At 42.5% G+C, this 21,156-nt stretch overlaps 2 protein-coding genes across 3 annotated transcripts in view; both read right to left on the bottom strand.

The window, feature by feature from the left end:
- The window catches only part of barx2 (BARX homeobox 2), a 13,046-nt gene extending 2,381 nt beyond the window's left edge, over positions 1-10,665 (bottom strand). The window contains exons 1-3 of one of the 2 annotated variants that reach the window (XM_042064262.1): positions 10,270-10,665; positions 3,193-3,508; positions 41-131 (exon numbers count right to left, since the gene is read on the bottom strand). In XM_042064262.1, the coding sequence (XP_041920196.1) occupies positions 41-131; positions 3,193-3,508; positions 10,270-10,456 (594 nt within the window). In that variant the 5' untranslated portion in view covers positions 10,457-10,665. The remainder of the gene's footprint in view (positions 1-40; positions 132-3,192; positions 3,509-10,269) is intronic. The other variant, XM_042064263.1, reaches the window with a different exon arrangement.
- Positions 10,666-14,379: 3,714 nt separating this feature from the next.
- Positions 14,380-18,910, bottom strand: rbm7 (RNA binding motif protein 7). The gene is made up of 5 exons (XM_042064264.1): positions 18,648-18,910; positions 17,907-18,069; positions 17,764-17,821; positions 17,457-17,556; positions 14,380-15,316 (listed from the first exon to the last, which is right to left on the bottom strand). The coding sequence occupies exons 1-5, from the start codon at positions 18,738-18,740 to the stop codon at positions 14,936-14,938; spliced, it is 795 nt and encodes a 264-aa protein (XP_041920198.1). The 5' UTR covers positions 18,741-18,910; the 3' UTR covers positions 14,380-14,935.
- Positions 18,911-21,156: the final 2,246 nt, after the last annotated feature.

Raw genomic sequence — 21,156 nt, 5'->3', positions numbered from 1 at the left:
CACACTTCTATCCTCAGGCAAAATAATTCATCTCACTCACACTCACCATTTTCTTCCACTTCATGCGTCTGTTTTGGTACCAGGTCTTCACCTGAAGTTGAGTCAGGCCCAGAGACTGAGCTAAATCCAATCTGCAGGCAAAAGAAAGGGCATTGTGAGTGACCATGTTTTTGTAATTTCTTTTTTAAAAACGGCTGTGTATTAAACAGATGTACACATACAGTATATTGCATTTGTTAAGAGCAGAGCGGGTGTCATGCAAAGGGTATTTTCATGTTCAAGTTCAACTTTTGTTCCTGGGTGGCAATTTGCAAGTCTGATTCAAAGCAAGAGACGGCTCAAACTCAAGAATCGAACTAATCCCAACTGGGGACATGCTAAGACAGTCAGCCATTCGATGGTCTCCTCTCCAATTCACTGTAATCATACACCTCCAGCCTGGCACCTTCACCCTACATCTGTGCCAGCTTAGGCTGCCCAATCACAGGCCTGCTGCGGGCCGGGAGATAGAGACGGAGGATGGGGTGGGGTGGGGGTGGAGGGAAGATCTGTGTTCTCTTTCTGGACTCTTCCACAGCATCTGGACCGGCCATGACTAATGGAGCTATTGGTTAGTTTGTAATGTGATACCCAGGGGAGTAGAGATGAGTGCTGGACGACTGAAGCTGGGAGAAGTATCAGGGGGATTGGGGGGGGGGGGGGGGGGGTAGATATCAAACGGCGCCTTGCTGGACTGTCCAGTTACAGATCGCAGACTGCGTCTCCCTTCAAAGTCCTTCACACTCAAATGGAAGGATTTTTTCCGCCTGCGGACCGGCGCGGTGGAGCTCCGCTGGAAATGAACGGATTAGCATCCACCGCGCTCTCTCGGCCTCCAACACGTTCCTCCTGCTCTCACTGTCCTCTCCCTTCCTCCTTCATTTCACTCAACGAGAGAGAGAGAGAGAGAGAGAGAGAGAGAGAGAGAGAGAGAGAGAGAGAGAGAGACAGAGAGAGAGACAGTCTCTTTTTTAAACCCTGCCTCAAGGATTTCTGATGTATATCTCAATATCTTGGATTGTTTTGCTTTTAAGTTTTTTATTTTTGACAAATTACTGTCACAGGATTTATGTGGACACGCTGTCACATGACTGAGTGTAAATTCAAATCAGCCAGTTATGATTCATCATGCAAGGCTTGACAGGCCCTAGTGGCAGAAAACACTTTTGAGCAAGAAAGTGTTATTGTCGCACAGGCACTCAGCTTCAGAATGAGTTCCACTCAGGAGTTTTCGTGTGGGGAACCACACATTCACTTAAAAAGCAGTTAAAATAACTGTGGGCTAATCAGCTCGCTAAAGCCCCGCGTGTTCCAGTTGAGACTTTTAAACGCAACATTACACATAATGATGATGAGGATGATGATAGTAATTTCAACATTATAAAATCATTATTGCAAAATGATAGAAACCATTACCGGCTGAACCGTGGCATATTTATGTGTCTTTGATCCTTTTGATTATCTGGGTGCTTGTGTATGCTCTTGGAGAGAGAGAGAGAGGAGACCGCAATGTCTCAGAGCCAAGGGCATCGAGACATACCTAAACTTATCTCTCTCTCTTAAACAACAACAAACAAGAGCCGGGCGGGCACACATCTTTGGCTCGGAGAAACGGGGGATTCCTGTGTTAGTGTTTTCCCCAACCCCCTGTGGCTTGGATCAACTCATTACTGAGAGATCTGAGATTGAGAGCCAAGTGAGACGTTTGGAAGTGTCACTAAAGTGTCTGTGGATGGCTGCAGGAGATTCCCCCTGTGGGACTGTGGAGTGAGAGATAAGTTGCGGTACAATGAGGCTCGACTGTAAGGCCATGGCGGAGGCCCCCACACTGCAACAGGGTGCTTTGTGGGAGTTTTGTCTCCAGGGGGTCGATAGTGATACTTCTGCAAAGACCTGGAAGCCCTCCAGCTTCTGAGCCGCTGTTATCCTTCCTGGAGAGCCTCAAGCTCAACTACAAATATGACAACGGACTTCTGTGAATGTAACAACCTTTTGCTTTTTACTTTCATTTTTAGTTGATGACGTTTACACTTTTTGTGTCTTTTTTTGGGGGGGGGGGGGGGGGCAAGTAAAACACATCTGAGAAGAAAACCCACACTGGGGCAATAATGGAAATATGGCCACAAGGCTGAACCTAAAAGTAGCTTGTGAGGGGGCTGGAAAAAGTGTGTGTATGGCCTTAATTCAGAGTTCCAAAATGAACCCATGAGAGAGGACTGTAAGACATGGATATTACCTCATCTCATTGTGCAACGAAAAAAAGTATTTTATATACACCTGCATGTATATTAAACGATTGGCATTAAATCAATGTAATACATTTTTGTTTGCTTTTGTTGGCATTTGTCCCTGATTCTTGAATAGGTTAGTGTTTCTCTCTGAGGCGTGTTTTTTTTCTTTTCAAAAGTACGGGGTTAAAATGTTACTCTTGTCTCGACTAGAACATTGAGGTAATTCTCTGGCTAACAGTGCTCAGCAATGCATGATATATTCCCATGTACATAAATCAAAATGTCACAACGTTAATCAATGTCACTCAATCACCAATATCTACCTCAAACGAAAATCTATAGCATTTGTTTCTGTGCACTAAACTATTTCAGTTTTGCCCCGAGACGTGGCCCTCTGGTTATTTTGGCATCCAGTGACAGAGGTACATGTATCTTCAAAACCATCATGGCAAGACCCACCCTCCCAGTGATATATTGCTATGTTCGCAAACGTCTCCTTCTCTTAACTGCAAAACATTTTGGTGACCTTGCGTATCTGGGCGCACAGGAAACAGACTTTGCCCATGTCCTCTCAATGATCACTACTCACTCATCAATGTCAGTGCTGTTCTGCGCCATTGAAACACTCACTAAGTGCAAACAGATATATCACTAGTCACATGATTTACATGTGTATTGTGTTAATCCTTGTGCATAAGATTCTAGAACTTTCTTTTGAACTTTCCTTTCTATTTACTCAATAGAAAAATAGCAATATTTATAACAATACACAACGTTAATGTCAATTCGGAAATAAATAATTACAAATACAATTTTTAGGATTTTATATAATCAAATACAAAACAATGTATGTAGTTATGTGCATTTATTCATCAATTCAGAGTCTTTAGACTCCTGTGACTGTTTTGAGAACGTGGTTTACCTGTCGGGTGTGGAGAGGTACTTCTGCTTCTGGAACTTCTTCTCCAGACCCATGAGCTGTAGCTCGGTGAAGATGGTGCGGCTGCGACGGGGCTTCTTGAGGCGCGCCGCACCGCAGTGCTCCGTGTCCGACTCACTGCTGATGCTGACCGGCGTCTCGCTGGGCGCCGGCTCCACCGGCCGCTGATGATGATGAGGGGAGAGTAGGGGCAGGTGGGACACCTGTCCGGGCGGCGACGGGGGAGACAGGTGAGGGATGCTGGGCGGCTGGCGGGTGATGACGGACAGGAGCGGGTACGCACGCAGAGAGGAAGACCCTGAGAAGGAGCAACAGAGAGAAAGATGAAATGATAATCCCATCCTCCCATCCCCCACAAAATACTTGAAAATGGAGGCATAGAAAAGAAAAAAGAAAAACACATAGACAGATGCCTTCCACGATATGACTGTGGAGTAAAACATTTCTCATCCAAAGTGTGCTCCATTAGTCTTGACCTCACATCGTTGCATGACTTCAGTTTAAATTTCAGTCATTTAGACTGTCTTTTTAAGTAGCTTCCCTTTTCCCCTCACATTGGAGAGGTTAATGGTGAAAGCTGTGGCCTGTCTGATGTAGAGAGCGTGAACTCTGGCTCTGCCTCTATGACGTGTTCTGTGTTTTACACGGGCCCTCTGAACTCCATGGACCGAGCGATTGGTTCTGGAGAGCAAATGAATGTCTCAAGTGCAAGTGCTCTCCTGCAACTCAGTGTGTGATTAATCCCACATACTTTCTCCACCTCCGTCTCCATCCTCTCCACTCTCTCCCTCTCTCTTTTTCTCTCTTTCTCTTCTCTCTCTCTCTCACACACACACACAAACTTTATGCATGGATCTGTAATATTATACACAAAGGCACAGAAGGAAGAGCTTGTTGCAGAATGTTGCTGAGATATAAAAACAGTTGCGTTGATGAGATTTACGAGTCACAGTAATGAGGACATTGGCACAGACTACACAACATTATAAAGAAAATAAGCGATAGAGAGGCAATAAAGGAAAGATGAGAGACTATTATGCGTCATCAGTGTAGATGTTGTTGTCCAGAGATGTGAAGCTCTTATCTGATCATCAGCTCCAAGACAGGGTAAATCATGCCCAACTCCATTGGAGACCAGATGGCTCAATACTTTATGACCAAGCACACAGAGAAATACGTCCCTCTGTCATCTCTGAAAAAGATGACTGATGCAGACCCACCACTGCCAGTAAATGGACTATGTGGCCTTGAGCAAGTGAAAGGGTGGTCTGAAAAGTGCTGAAAAGCTGTGTGTGTGCGTGCGTGTGTGTGTGTGTGTGTGTGTGTGTGTGTGTGTGTGTGTGTGTGTGTGTCTGTGTGTGTGTGTGTGTGTGTGTGTGTGTGTGTGTGTGTGTGTGTATGTGTATGCATGTACTGTATGTGCACGTGCATGTGTATGAGTCTGTGTGTGCGAGTGCATGAGAGCATACGTGTGGTCTGTCTGTGTGTTTGTGCGAGTATGTGCATGTGCTTACATGTGCATTTCAGCGTGTTTGTGTGAGTGTGTGCGTGTGTGTGTGTGCACGTGTGTGCGTGTGTGAGTGTCAGCCCCCTAGCGACAGCTCCGCGTTCATCAACAGGCATGACATCATGGCGGAGTGTTGAGCTCATGGCTAAGCTCCAACCTCAGAAAACCACTACACCACCGCCACCACTGCTGCGAGTTTAGGCATGATGCCTTTCTTCTCCACAGCTCACTCTTTCACTCTATGCACAGTCACTCATTCACTCTTTTCAGTATTCTTTCTTTCCTCAAACCTTCTTCTGTTTGTTTTTTTAGCATCATCCTCCAAAAATGTGATTCCTGGTGATGGTAGAGACAACATTTTGCCAGTTTGACTTAAAGACATCTAAACAACAAAATACCTACATATAATCAGTGATCCATCTCCGTATGGAGAGATCTATCAATGTCTGTTTGAGTGTATGCGTTTGTGCATGTTTGTGTGTGTTTTAAAAAAAGACTCTCTGGTAATTGCTTGTGTGAGAAGTGATCTTTAAAGCTTTGGAGATGTCTTGGTAATACTGGAAACCATGTTGGACTTCTGTCAGCTTGTCACTCTTAGCCCTTAAGATGACACCGTGCTGGCATGCAACCAATCACTGGCCTGTCAATACTTTCCACAGACACACCAGCTGTGTCAGGGCACTGCTGCTGCTGCTCCTTAGCCAGTGCTTTTATCTGCCCCCTCCAATGTCTCATCATGCTGCAGGTGGTTCCCACCCGACTGTAAACCTTTCATTGATAAACAGTTAATGTAAATATTTTGTGAGAAGACAGGGAGATTACAGATTTTACAGAGATCGCTGTCAGCGTCCTGTCATGTTTGAAAAGGACGCCAATTATATTAGCCTCACTGCATTTACTTAATGAGGAAAAATTCCCGGTAGCTTGTGTTAAGCTCAGGGTTATTTTATGTTAGCATAGCCGCCTTTATCATTAGATTTCAAAGATGATATCAGCCTTGGCACTTGCCGCAGCCTACATATGAACTTGAGCTAAATCATGTTTTGGTAACAACAAGTGGTGACAGGGCAGAGAGTGTTGTATTAGATATAGGAGTTGTTTTTTATTTTCTGTTTTTATTTAAAGTTTTTTTTTTATTTCACCCATCAAATTAAGTCTACAAAACTTGACAGCAAGATATTTGCATTTTGAACAAGAGGCAACATGACCCCCAGCGACCCAACAACTTTGAAATACGTGGTCCTTAACCGACTGGTAGCCTAGTCCGTTCCAAATGCACCTCGCTTGTAAAGCATTTTATATAAAACTGCATGTCAAACAAAAAATATTAACTTTCAAAAATACAATGGTAACTGTTTCATAAAATGTAAAGAAAACAATCTGACTGCAAAGATTCTGGTCAAGATAATTATTAAGTGAGAGCTTCAAAACATGATTGCTGAACACGGGGTGAACCGACTTGCAATGCAATGCAAGTCTTCTCCATTTACAGTATCCAGAGTATTTCAGCTCTTTTTATACGTTGAGTACCATTCACAAACCTAGGAGGTATCAAGTTCCCTGTAAGTGTTATATAAGTGTTTAAACATGAAATGCAACCCTGTGAATTTTTCCTTTGGCAAACAAATTTACCCCGAGGCAAAGTTTAGAGCTGAACTCCAATGCCTGTTGAATTTAGTCTTGAGGTTGACATCGGGTGGGGGAAACACCGTAAGACTGATGCCTTTTAAGTGTTGAACTAAGTATATATTATCGAGATACTGAAATCAGCAAATCTGTACTGTGTGCGTGTGTGTGTGTATGTGTATGTGTGCTTGCAGTGTGTGTGTGTGTGTGTGTCTGTGTGTGTCTGCGAGCACGTACACACATGCATGTGTGTGTGTGTTGGTGAGAGAGTGTGCGCATGTGCGTCTGCTTGTGTGCTTACATGTGTGTACACAAGCATATCAAACCATGTACGTTCCGCCTTTCTGTCAGCGTGTATGGGTATAACTATTAGGTCAGGTCATGGTCAATTGCGGGTCTTATTGTCTACACAGGATTAGGCATTAAGGCAGGATGAAAACACTGTTTGTCCTCCTGCTTAGCTCCCTAAGCCCCACCAAAGACCTCCCTGCACACTCCTGCACAAACGCGTACTCCCCTATTTGGCCATTTTTCATCACCCTGACATGGGAGATTACACCGGCGTTGATCTCTATCTCTTTCGCCTCCTTCCCCCAGATGCCTCTAAAAGCCTTGCCCTGGGTTTCGCTGAGAGACACGTCTCCAAATGAAATATTACAACCTGCCATTACGCTCTCTTCCCTGATCTCCCACCAGGTAACCGTGCACGGAGGGGGTCAGGCCAAACGTATTCATTTCAGGGTTTGTTCTCAGTGCTGTTTCCTCTTAGTGCTCGCTCTCTCTCTCTCTCTCTCTCTTTCTTTCTCTCTCTCTCTCTCTCTCTCTCTCTCTCTCTCTCTCTCTCTCTCTCTCTGTCTCTTTCTCTCTCACACCCTATCTCTCTCTTTTGTTCCAGGTAAGCTATTATGCACATTAAAACTATTTAGTCGAGTTTGTATCCAGGCAAAGGAAGTATGACTCTTTTGAACATCTGCCGCATGACTAATATGTAAGCATCTCATGAAGTGGCTTAATTGTTTTCCCACGCTGTGGCATGAAGTCACTTGGCTCGGATTGCCATGCGCCTCTCTGATAACCGCATCCTGTATCTCCGTACCTACTCATCTAACTAATTAACAACTTCCACTGGATATTGCCTAAGAACCTGTTTGTGTCTCAATATTTGTCATATCGAACTCCATTGAACTCAACATGGAGGTCCTACATCAGCCTCTAGTGGTGAAAGCATGACAAGACACCACCCACCCCCCCTCAAGAGGTTGCGACGCCACCACTTGTGCAGCAGCCCTGCTCCATCCTCAGAGATTACTGCTCAATGGCCTTTCACAGCCTCGGCTCCCTTCATGCCTGCCAGCTTCTATATTCAGCATTACGGGCCATTGAAGTACTGGCATATCTAGTGTCTCACACCACTCTGCCTTCAAAATAAGTGGTGGCCACTGGGTTCTGATATTTACGGAGGTTACTCTATCCGTCCGGCTCCCGGCTGCCAAAACACTCACTCTGTCCTCTTGTTCTGATCAAGCACCGCATAAGAATGATGAGAGGAATTGCCCAATTTATTTTTGTCCCTACAAACCACAGTGTGGGTTCAAATAGGGCATCTCCGATTGCATAGTTTACACAGAGGTACAAGACAGCGAATGTTGTTACTGATGCTGAGTTCTCTCCTCTGAGGAAGCAGGGCTGGGTCAAGGGAATGCTTCAATAGGTTTCGCCACTGCAGAGGCTGTGGTTTGTGCCATAAGGTTAAGTTAAATGATACCAGTTTCTGATCAAATGAGTGATCAAACATGGAATTATGGATTAAAGAATATGGAATTAATTTAAGAATGTTGTTTGGCTATTTGGTTTGGTTTTGAATATGTCTGTGTGTGTACAGCAATAGAGCTATTAAAATGAACCAATTTGAAAGACCTCTATTTGTGAATAAGAATAAATAACTGCAACAATTACATTTTACTTTGTTGTTTAATAGGGGACATGCTTGTTTTGAGAAGGACCTGTTGATCATGTTGTTGATCATTTCACCTTGAGGAGGAGACTAGGCCTAGGTTGTAAATCACTGTGGTTTCATGAGTCATTGACTCATTATGCCTTATTTTCGAATACCATAGATCAAACCACTTCCTCAAATCCTTACTTAAGCCTGTGTAGGCCTACATGGACTTACTCAAATTACATTGAATTAACCCCTTACAACAAATTGCCAATCTCGTTTTTTCCCACATTATTGGTGTTGAAGCAGGTAGGCCCTGAAACCCTGAAAAGTGACCCACAATGGTAGACTACCAGCACATGCTCAAGCTGACCAAACGTGTCATGGGCTAATCATTTCTGCGTAGGCTACCGAAAGGTCAAGATCGCAACCTCAGAAAAGCGGCTGTCAATGGAAACGCTCAAATATCTCTTGTCAGCGAGGTGCCAAACAGACCTGTAGGCCTCTACTGAAATGAAGGAATAACCGTAATGACGGTGGACAACGTCTCACTGTGTAGGCTATGATTTTAAGCATACGGACATTTTACAAGACGTGTCTCATTTACTCAAGTCCACGAGACCAATAAGCTAGGGGACGAGAAGGTAATCGGTTTGCGGAAAGTAAAATCTCTAGGCCTATTTGGCGTATGTGCAATTAACTGTGTCAAAGACAGTCAAATCTGTCTGTAAAATAGTAAAATAAAGTCTGTCAGGCCAGATATTGGAGGCTTACATTATGAAAATGAGCACATACTTTCGGTAGGCCTGAGTCCTGATGCCGCTGATTTTGTGATAGGCTACGCATAGAATGTCACACGCATGATGTCTTTACTGAAAAAACAGGACATCGGAAGCACCGTTGTGATGAGAGATTTATCATGATGGCATGGCTTTCTTCTAAATGGAATGGTAAGCCTTTTAATACACTTTCCAGCTACAAAAGACTGAATGCACTGAATAGCCTGCACGCGCGCGTTCATGTCATGAAATTAATAATGAGCCTTAAATTGAGGGTTCGAAAATATATGCCTAGTCCTAACAATAACTGGATGCTAACAATGCTGCTCAACATTATGCATACTGTAAAACTGCATGACTTGAAAAGGCAGATAGCATTTTAGAATAACGTAAGTAGGCTTATAGGATAGGCCTATCAACTAGCCCTAATAATGGAGACATTGTGGATGCGTTCGGCACAATAATAAGCTAACAACAACAACAATAATATAATAATAATAATAATAATAATAATAATAATAACAATATTTTCCCTAGGCCTTGGCTTTTTATATTTTATAGAGAGAAAGATGAGCTAATTGTACTTTTCCTTTACTTTATCAAACAGCCTACTAGCCAGCCTACAAAACTACTCCATGGCGAGACATTTACATTTCAAATCATGAAGCTGATAACATTTTACTAAACTTCACACAATCACCGAGAAACATACCAGGGAATGGCACTGCATCTGCGATCGCTCTGACATAACGGGCTATCAACAGGTGTTTTGTCCCACAATCCTCTCATTATGAGAAGATAAAAAGCCAACTGAAATGATTAGCTGACTAACAGTAACGATTACAATTTAATTATTTATTTTATCACAATATGTGCCTTAAATGTGTCTATCATGCAAGACAGGCTACACATGCTTCATACAGTAGCAAAAATAATAATAATAATAAATGCGCTGATGATTGTCTCGTTCTCCAAGCGAGATCGAGTTCCATAGGCTTTTCATTCAGATTCATAATTGCAATTCAGTCACTAATTAATCAGCATTCGGTTTAGTCATGTGTAATTTCTGCCTTTGTGTCGTGCTGACCCAATTTTTTAATTCGTAATAAAAAAAAAACCAACCAAAAATGTTATGCCTACTGCCTAGGCTACACAGCTTTTAGCCTACATTACAGTAGCATATATTATGAGAGCTCTAGGCAACTTACCCGAACATGAATGTAGAGGTTTGGGACGGACGACGAGAGAAGGACACACCGAATAAAGCGAAAGCTTTTCGAAGTAATCACAAGTTTCCTTTGAGAGGATTTCGTCGATCATGAACGTCTTGTAGCGCCGCCTGGCTGCTTTCAGTTGGCCTGGCGAGGCGAGTCTCAGCTCGGCTTGACAGTGCATGTTCGCTCGCTGTGTGCGCGTCACTGCGCAGTAAAAGTTCTTAAAGTCAAAAACAGCAACCGCTCAACAGACCAAAGTTAAAGAAACGTCAAAGTCTGCTGCTGTGTTATTGATGCATGCCGGCAGAATATTGAGAATAAACAGTGTCCGGTCTTCAGTGTGTCATCTGCCTCTGTCAGTGTCTGAAAGTGCAATGAGCTGCACTGACTTCCGAGCGGATACTAATGATCTGAGTTGAACATGCCCGCAACCTCCGCTATATAAACCAACTCCCCAATCACAGTAACAACAGATCTAATCTCTCTCTCTCTCTCTCTCTCTCTCTCTCTCTCTCTCTCTCTCTATCTCTCTCTCCCTCTTGCTAGTAAACCAATGACGCACATATGCAAAGTGAAATGTTGACGTTTGAACATTTCAATTATATTCTTTAAGGACAACAACACAATTGGCATAAGACATTAAAACAACGAAGAACTTGTGTGACCTATGTTTAGAATTAAAGTAGTTCTAGGGCAATGAATTAAAAGCCGTATGAACATGCGGCAATATTAATCAAATGGAAGCAATGGAATTCATCAGAAATTGTTAAAGTAGACTAATCGCGTAGGCTTCTACTTGCAATACATGATATGTCGATTTGCTTTATTTCATTTAGGGCATAGGCTTACGTGTATTTATTTATCAGTTTTCGTTATGGATATCTAAGTGTCATAATTTTCCTGTTACTTTATGTTGAACTGTTTTGTCTTCCAAAAATGTTGTAGTCTTTTTTATATTTTTTAAAGAGGGAGACACTATTTATTTAAAAGAAAGGGACGGAATTAACACAATTTTACTTTTTCCTCTCCAGAAAATTGTTTTTAACTTTGAACTACGCTCCCCTAACGGATCTTAAAACAGCTGTTCTAAATTATGAAAAACAGACTAATAGTTGTTATTGAATGTCGTTATAGCAAATAACTCACAAGTGTTCTGTGATTTATTTAATTGAAGCCGATGCGCACACCTGTGTATTAAAACTTTCAACAAGAGGCAACATGTAGCCTATTTGAAACCTTTAATTATGCCTTGTTTATTTTGTAATGTTAATGTAGGATGCAGTGTAGGCCTAATAACTAGGCTAAATTCTAAGTTTGAGACAATAAAAGTTGGATCTCAACGTTTAGAATTTCAACAGTGCGTTTTGAAAAAACACGTATCGCCCTATAAATTGTTCGATAATGTTAATATGTATCCTATATAGCCTACTTATGAATCCCTCGGCTAAGTTTGCGAGAAAACTCCACTCCATCCACTCCAAACAAATGCATTCACGATATAGGGTAGAATATGGGCATTGCACTGTTGGCTTTTAATTATTCGCGAGTCAGACAGTAATTAAAATGTGAATTAAAACAAACTTTTTACGAACGAACTTTTACTTTTTTTGTTAAATGATGGTTGCGCCAAGGCTTGCTTAAACAGGGACAGTTATGTATAAAGCCTAGGCTATAGACTACTGTTGCGTTTTATTAGGCAAAATTGCAAATTGCAAAAAAAGTAGCTTAATCCTGCAACCTGAACATAACTTCTTATTTTTGGATTTCCGTGGCTGTATTTTAACACTATTTTCTTTTATTTGACTTTACCTAAGCTTATAGCGAGGTAGACTATAAAGATGGAGAACTACAAAGGTGTCCCCTCTCTAACGCTGTTATTTAATGTGGCATGTTTGTTTTTATTTTAGGAGGTTTTACCAAAGTTTGAAAAAATCGTGACATTAAATGTCAGGCACTATCACCGAGGGAGTAAATGTGTTTTCAAGCAAATATCCCCCAATCGTTCCATAACGAAACACCTTATCCCAAGGCAGAAAAATAGATCACTTCCAAGGCTAAGTGGTAACCTTAAAGGGCATGATGCTTATTACAGATGGATATCAGGCTTTCATCTGAGCTCTGGGGCAGTCTCGAGTTAACATTCTGAAACCTGGGACAGCTCTACAAACGATTATCCTTTCCCAAGCACAGCAGTGTATATATAACACCACAGAGGCTATGGCAGGATGGTTCAAAGTATAAAGGATTATGAAGAGGAAATTTAGTGATCTACATAGGAAAAGCTTTGGTCCTTTTGAGTTTGAGGGCTTGATCAAAGGGAGATCGGAACAACTGGACAAAGCAGTGCACTCTGTCTGACTGTATCAGGGTAGAACATGGGGAGGGGGGCATGAGTCCAGTGTGAAACCTGAGTGCTAAGATCCAGGGAGGTGGATGCCAGCTCCTGGACAGGACCAGATGGGTGGGCAGTGGTGGGGCTGGGGGGTGAGGTTTGTGTAGACCATCACAAGGGCGCATTTCTAAAAGTTTGCACAGCAACCAACACCCGTGTTATGGAGGGGAGCAACATGTGTGTGATGTGTGTGTGTGTGTGTGTGTGTTGCTGGGTTGATGGGTTGGTGGGTGGTGGGGGCTGAGGCAAAAGGCACACTAATCCAGCAGCTCTTAGGCCAGCGACGCCAGCCAGATCAATCAATTAAAACAGTTATGTCCAGAACCCTTCCACCCCTTCCTCCACAACACACACACACACACACACACACACACACACACCCTACCCGCCCCTCGCCTGTGCGCTTTCCCGAATCGGCTGCCTTCCTATCCAGCACCCTACCCGGGAGCAGAGGATCCTCTTCATTAGAGCGCAGCTTCCAGGCATCAGGCCTGGAATCTGACACTCTCCAGATTACGGCAAGACAAAAGGCTTAGAGCGCCTGGGTGCAAATGCACCTCTACTTTTGCCGCGCTGAGCTTTATGAGGACGTACGAGCCCGGTGATGTGAACGGGAGCCGCTTGCCAGGGGTCCAGTAAGCACTTTCGGAAGGGTAGATTATGACCTCGGTGTGGACACTAAAGGATTTCTGCTGCTGCGCTCACTTTGTTGTGCCAGGGATAGAGGAGTCACAGCTTAGGGAGCTAATTGTAACATGAGGCCTCAATCATGGCTTCAACCTCCATATTTGAAGAACAAAAGGGATTGGATATATTGGGCTGGATACTCGCACATAATCCAGACACCGAAAGAGGTCATCATATGGAATGACAAGGAGGACACAGTATCAAGGTTGGGATGGACACTGTTTAAAAACTGAACCATATGAATGACAGGTCAAGTGCTTCTCAAATATAAAGTGATGCAAGAGGTTCCCAAGCAACATGGTACTTCAGATTTGCTTCTTCATTGATTCCCTTCCCTTCCCAGATTTGCTTCTTTCTTTTTTAAATGATAGCCTGGAGATGAACAAGGATATAGGAGAGTAGGAAATGGCCACATTCAATCGGACAATCAACTAGAACCAAACCTTTAAGATAATACTCTTTAACCCAAATTTGCATTTTAATCAGTGTTTCGTCTAAATATATGTTACAATTAATAATGTTATAATATGCAGCTAAACTGTTCGCTTTGTATTTCCCTCATGGAATAGTTCGCTATTCTGGTTCATACAAGGCTCCGTGGCTGTATAATCATGCATGAGACACAATGGATAAGTTGGGCTATTTTTTTTTCCATGTCTGCCTTGTTTTGTTAATTGATTCCACCATGACGCTATGTGGCGCCACCTGCAGACTACCATATAAACCCTTCTTAAGTAGGCTGGGTGTTCTATCTATTTAAAGTCAGCTATAGTCTTCAAAAGAAGCAGTGCTGAACTGATGTCAAGGGGTTTACGGATAACAAGGCACATCCTCTGAAGGCCTACTGAGAAAATAAGATATGAATCTTAGCCACGATAAGCTCTCGGGTTGTACACTCACATGGTTATCTATAGTGTGCACAGTAAGGCGATCAGTAGATTTTGACATACCAATCGCAAGCATGTCACGAAATACAGAACTGTTCATTTACATAGCCTACTTGCATGGCAATATGATGAAACAAGTAGCATGAGGATTCCATTTTTATTAAAAACTGATCAGTCTGCAATCTTTCGGTCTATAAACAAATAATGTTCAGAGACCTTACAATCAGGGGCAATGCCATTAAAGGACTAAAATCTGGTGTCTAGAATGCATTTCTTTTTTTTTATATAAATGTAAAGGAGCTTTTTTTTTTATTATTGATGGTTAAACCTGAGTATTCATTCTTATGGCTCCTTATATATTTTTTTTTTGTTCCAACACAATACCATTATAAAGTACACATTTGTCAAAGAAAAACAAAAAACAAACAAAAAAAAACAATAGTGTGTTCACTTTTGTATTCATGATGAATTTGATCCCCCCCCCCAAAAAAAAACATCCAATTTGGAAAAAAACTTGTATAAACTCACTTAAGAAAGGTTTTACGTTAAAAAGAATCCAAATTCAGTGGTTTAAAAATCCAACCAGCTATAACTTTTTTTTTTTTTTAAGTGTTCATGAGGTGATTAAAAATATTCTAAAAACATCTTAAATCTCAGTTCTTTTTTTTTTTTTTTAAAAGAAGAATTCCAGTCGTCAGTATCGTCGATAACGTCCATCCCGTGGCGTGTCTCTAGAACCCTCTCGCTGGTCCCGCCTCCTGTCGGGGTAGTCTCGGTTGCGGCCTCCGCTGCGGTCGTCGTGGTGATGGAAGTCGCGGCGGTGCCGCTCCGGCCCTGCGTCGCTGTAGCGCTGATCTCGGCCGTGATGGCCTCCTCCGGAGTCCTGCTGGTGGGAGTACCGATGTCCTCTCGAAGACTGGTTCTCCAGCTGCCATGGGCTTTCTGCAGCAACACCACCACCTCCTCCTCCTCCGACTCCACCAGCGGCTCCTCCAAACGCCGGCGGGAAGCCCATGGGGAACGCTCCGTTCAGTTGCTGGAGCTGGTGCATCTGCAGCTGCCACATGTTGTTCATCTGCAGGGGAGACGACAAGTTTATTTATTTAAAAATAAATAAAAGTGCTGGCAAGATGGATGCTGGCCTGACGCAAACCGCACTATGGGGATTTGGAACTGTAAGCCAAGTGGTATTTTCTCCTGGTTCCTTTATGGAAGGGTTGACAGGTTAAGTTAAGACGTTTCTGTCAGCCAAATTCCACTTGCTCTGAAAAACTTAACCGGTGCCATACAATGTGCCAATACCATGACTCGGAAAGGGAGCATTTATTTTAAATTCTAGGCTAGCAGCTCGTTCAGCAAATGTTTGATGTCATGTCCTCCAAAGCCATTCTGAGGTAGATATTAAAAAAAGGAGTTCATAATTCTTATAATAACACCAGGAAATGTTGGAAAGGGTGGTCTTTGCCATGTAAAAAATACAGGCCAAGGTTCATTCTCAAGATGTACATATAAATAGAAATTGCCAAAAGAATCAGATCTGCTTGATTGCAAACATTGTAGGAGAGAAGACAAAACAAATGGCTGTTTTAAGCCTCATATGTCGCTTTCCATGGCAAACACCATTTTTGATATGATAAACATTGCTTTAACCCACATCATATCAGGAGTTTGGTTGGGAGTGATCTACAAAGGACCTGACTAAAGAACAGGGACAAATAAATAATTTTAATTTCACCACAGGGAGAAAGGGAAACCTCTCCCACAACACTCAACTGTGTTTCATTCCGTTTCATTGTACAATATCTGTATATTATTATACAATATTAATGCAAATGGTAAGCTAGCACTGCTTTGTTCGTTTTGTTCATTTGCACCAGGATATCACACTAGCAACAGACTGTAGCCTACGGCTGATGGCAGACAGTTGTTTCTTTTTGCTTTTCTGCCCACACAAGCAACACGACCCAACAGGACTCAGACAGCATCGCAACGCCTGCTTTGAAATCACTTACAGTAGGTGTGTGTTTGGCGAACACAACAAGGTGCAATACTGTCTTACAAAATCAACAAAAAATCCAAATGAGAAGGTACATGGCGGCACCCCCCCACCCACCCACACACACACACAATATGACAAGCACTCATACCAACATTTGGCAATGTATTGACACAGCACAGGGTGCATTTGAGCATAACGGGTTGAGCAATTAATGACGTTTTTAAACGGAAGAAGGAAGTTCGGGAGGAGCGTAACAAAATGTTCTATGCCTACAGCGTCTTTATCATGTAATTTATTCCCAGCCTACCTGTTCATGCTGCAGCATTTGGTTTGATCACTCGCTTTCAACCCACCACCTCACCTCATACATCCGGGATCCCATAGGAATATCATAGCATTTAGGGGAGTATGCATGGATCCTGCTTGATTCCTGCCTGTGCAGTAGATTCCTGCACGATTACTGCCAAGCACTCCATGACCCTGGCTAGAGATCTCACCAAACACGCTTTTTCACTTGCTTTCCTTTTTAGCTAATTTGGAATGTGAACTCGTGAAGTAGTAGTAGTAGTACTAGCAGTAGTAGTAATTTTTAAACATCCAGAGGAACATGACTGATAACTTTAAATGATAGAAATGGTCATTTTTATATATATCTGGAGGTTTCACAAAAATGCTGGGGCTTTGAAGGAATTAGTTGACAAGAAAAAAAAAAAAAAACATATGTGCGAGGACACACCAGAGCGATGTGCTGACCCATTCAGACTTGCATGTCGGGTTGTGACTTGTGTACATGATATTAACCAGGGGTTCAGGATTTGGAGGGTAAGTTAGCATCCTGACACCATCTTTAAAAATGGTGTCTGACATGTGCTCACTTCTGGCACCATTTTCACAAACAAGCCAATTAGCTGCCACATTTCCCATGGCCTCAAATTATGTCATCCATATGGGTTGGCAGATCCTCCCAGCAGGAAATTGCCAATTCAACCACATATCTATCATTGTACACCATGTTGTCTCCATCTGTAAAGTGGCACCTGATTGTCTAACTCTATGGTGCCAGAAATTAGCCTTGTGAAATGTTTAAAAAGATGCTTACGGTGAATTTCAAAGCTTTTTTGGGCCATTGAAATAAATGGGGGTGGTTCTTGCAATGCCAACATGAATCAATCATCAGTCTCTTGTGATGAATGAATAATTAAGTACACAAACTCACCAGGGCTTGCCTCTGTAGTGAATCAGGTGAAGAGAAAGATCTCTGCATTTGAGGAGGAGTAGAGAAGAGCGGAGAGCCCATCTGATCTGGCCGGTCATACCTGAACAAAAGAACGTAACAAAAAAACAACACATTTTATATTAAATCACTTATATCATACAATCATATTTACACTTCAGGTAAAATATACAGTTAATCAAACAAACCAGGGGTTAACTAAAAGGCAAGATTTTCTTGAAGCTGCCTACATAAGCCAGTGACTTTGCTTTGTATTATAGCCCTCTGCACAACTTGCATGCTTAATTACCTTCCAGGTGTGTTTGATGGACTAGGATTCTTCCCCTCTTGGTTCATATGGCTACTGCCTGTAGCAAGAAGACAGATTTAGCGTAACTGCTTACTTCTATTAAGCTGAAACACTAATACCAAACACAACCATTAAAAAGTTACCTGATCTGAATTGAATTTTTAGTGCTCTCCCAAACAGCTTTGTCCCGTTGAGCAACTCCATGCCATAGGGTACAGAAACCTCATGTTTAAAATTGACAAATGCAAATTGTTTTGCTCTTCCATCATTGTCCTTGGGGATTTTTACTTTGATTAGAGGGCCAGCCTGCATGATGACAAAACAAAGTTATCCAAAAGTCCCAAGTAAAAGCCTAGGCAATAGATAGCTATAGATCAATGTATCAACAGTTAGCTTATCACCACACAGAAGACAAGCAACCTCATCACTTCAGACCAACGTCAACAAGAAATGTTTGCAACACTGAGATCACAGCTCTGGCACCCTCGCTGAAACTGCAGCGACTGAAGAGCAGTGGCAAGGACTACACAGATACTGAGAAGACTCATATAGTCCCTACTTTCAGTGCGATTAGGCACACAAAAAACGTGACATGAAAAACTATTCCATTAATTTTCAAGGACTCAATCAGGTAATGCTACGCTCCAAATGCAGAAGAACGTTAACGTTTACCATTAGGATGCTAACGAGAGTGCCACTGTGTTCATTTGTGTTAAGTTAGTTTGTCCATGATGTTACGCCTTTACACGTGTTTGAAATACCTACTCGAAAATGAATTAGACACTTAAAATGTAAATGATTATCAGATAACCAGATAACTGATAGCTGTTAATTAAGCGCTAACGTTGTCCATAAGCTAACGTTAGGCTACGTTTTATTCATACCTGTAAAAACAACTCGAACAACAGCTCTTCTGTGACTTGTGGGTCGAGATTTCCCACAAAAAGAGTCCGATCCGCTTCATCCGAAACACCCATTTCTGGTGAATGTATAAAAGGAAATACCTTTTACCCCGACTAAGTATTTTGGTTGGCAGTTACGTCTGGTTAGCCTGCTGGCTAGCTAAATAAACAGGCCTGAAATGGCCGTAAAGCGATTATGTGCCGTAGGAGGGCGTACTGTCGTACATTCACAACGACAGTCGAGTTTTCAGTCAATCGGGTTCTCCCTTCCATTTATGCAAGTGCATGCAAAATAAGGACTTTAAATGTCTACTTTGCATTTTCAGTCCAAAGATGTGATGTGGCATTCTAAAACCTACATCCTCAAAAGTAAAATATTTCACGTAGCCTGTAATTGGCTTAATGCATGGTCTTGAGGGACACTGTGTAGGCTACCAGAAGAGGCACTGTTTTGGACGATTAGAAGTCAAGTCAAGTTACTTTATTTGTCCCCCCATGGGGCAATTTGTTGTGCAGCAAATAGTATAGTACAAATCACACACACAGTAAAGAGGTTGCCTACCTTGCAGGCATAGTTAAAAAAAAACACAATAAAAACAGTAAACAGTCAATACATAGTAATTCAATAGAATAAATAAAATAAGAATACAAAAAAGGGGGGGGGGGGGGTGGGCTAATCATATCCAAAAGTATGAGTGTGTGTGTGTGGGGGGGGGGGGGGGGGGGGATAAGGAGAAGGTGACAACTGACTCAACAAATGACCTACAGTATAGAAAAGGGTCATCAAGGTCTTCTTGTCCACATTAAACTTGGCCAGCTTCCTAAGGCAATGCAGGCACTGCTGGCCTTTCTTGCCAAGCAAACTAGTATTTGGCTCAAAACACAACTTGTCATCAATAATGGATCCAATACTTGTACTCTTTAACAACCTCTATTTCCATTAGTTTTTACAATGTTACAGACATTATGCCTAAAGTCAATACACATGTCCTTAGTCTTTAAGGCATTCAGTTCAAGAAAGGCATCCTGACACCATGTTACAAAATGGTCAATGACCGGACCCTGTGAAATTTCCTCGTTGTTCAGTAAGCTGACAATAACCGTATCATCAGCAAACTTCACAAAGCGTCGGTTATCGGTTGTCACAGAGCGACAGTCATTTGTATACAGAATGTAGAGGAGAGGGGAGAGAACACACCCCTGCGGTGAGCCAGTTGATGTGAGGGCCAAGTCAGAGAGGTGACCATTGACTCTCACTTGCTGAGATCTATTAGTGAGGAAGTCGAATATCCAGCCCACAAAGTTGGCCTCCAGTTGGAACTGATGCAAGAGCTTCTCAACCAGCAGGTGGGGCTGAATGGTGTTAAAGGCTGACGAGAAGTCCACAAACAGTAGTCTGGCATGGTTTTGCTCTGGGCTGAATATGTTGACAGAAGAACTCTTTATGTAGGCAAAGAGAGAACTGGTGGTGGCATGTATTTTCTGAATATGGAATGTTTCACCTACAACACTGGCTATGTTAATTGTAAAGGATTGTACTCCTCCATTGTAGACCAGTGAAACTTCAGTCTGGAGTACCAAGATCTCTGTGCTGTCTCTTTCATGTTGTTGGCATGATACAATGGCATCCAAACCATGGGAATCATCATTCAATTAGTAACACTGTAATCATCATGATGATTTACTGGAATCATCATTCAATTAGTAACACTATCAAACTGTATCAGAGCTACAGAAAACTTATCAGCTTTTTGTGGGTAGATGCTATGTTAGCGGATGCATGATGTGTTTCTCATATTGCCTAGTATAATTTAATTATGAACCCAATGCATGAGGCAACGAGGTGTGCCATCCATAAAAAATACAAATTGTAACCCCCTTCGCATCCACTTAAACTTGTGACCTTGGGGTGCGGCTGGAAGACAGCTAATATAGTCCCAGCAGAGATAACCTAGTCTGGCTAAGCTCTTGCCAGCAGGTGGTCTCCTCATCCATTAAAAAGAGACTCGACTACCAGAATGCTGATGAGACATTCCCGTGGCCGCCCAAGTAAATGCCAAGATCAGATTGCTGAGTCGCAGTCCCTCAATACGGAGCCTTGGGCGAGGCAATCCCACAGAGCTTTAGTGCCAAGCCAGGCAGCCATGGGAGAACCTGACCACCATGATAATCAGGCGCTGGCTAGACCTTGCCTGCTGAATTAATTAGTATAATTGAAAGTGTAATGATTTTTCAGTCACGCTTGAGGGACACATAGAAGGACTACAGCTGTGTCTTGTGCTCGTGCTCAGATAGGCGTGGCACATCGGAGAGGTCCGCCTCTCACTGCAGCAATCGTGCCATTTAAATGACCGATGAACTGGTGCATTTGGATGTTTCGTGTGCACAGTGTTTTTACAACATCCTTTCACTACATTCACTAACACAACCATCACAAATTAATTCCTTTATTTATTTATTAAGAGTGTTAATAGTGGCAACCCCGCTTGTA

This window comes from Alosa sapidissima, chromosome 15 (assembly GCF_018492685.1).
Source record: "Alosa sapidissima isolate fAloSap1 chromosome 15, fAloSap1.pri, whole genome shotgun sequence".
NCBI classification, from domain to species: Eukaryota; Metazoa; Chordata; class Actinopteri; order Clupeiformes; family Clupeidae; genus Alosa; species Alosa sapidissima.
The sequence above is the reverse complement of the archived record's forward strand: the minus strand, read 5'-3'. Positions and strand labels throughout refer to the sequence as shown.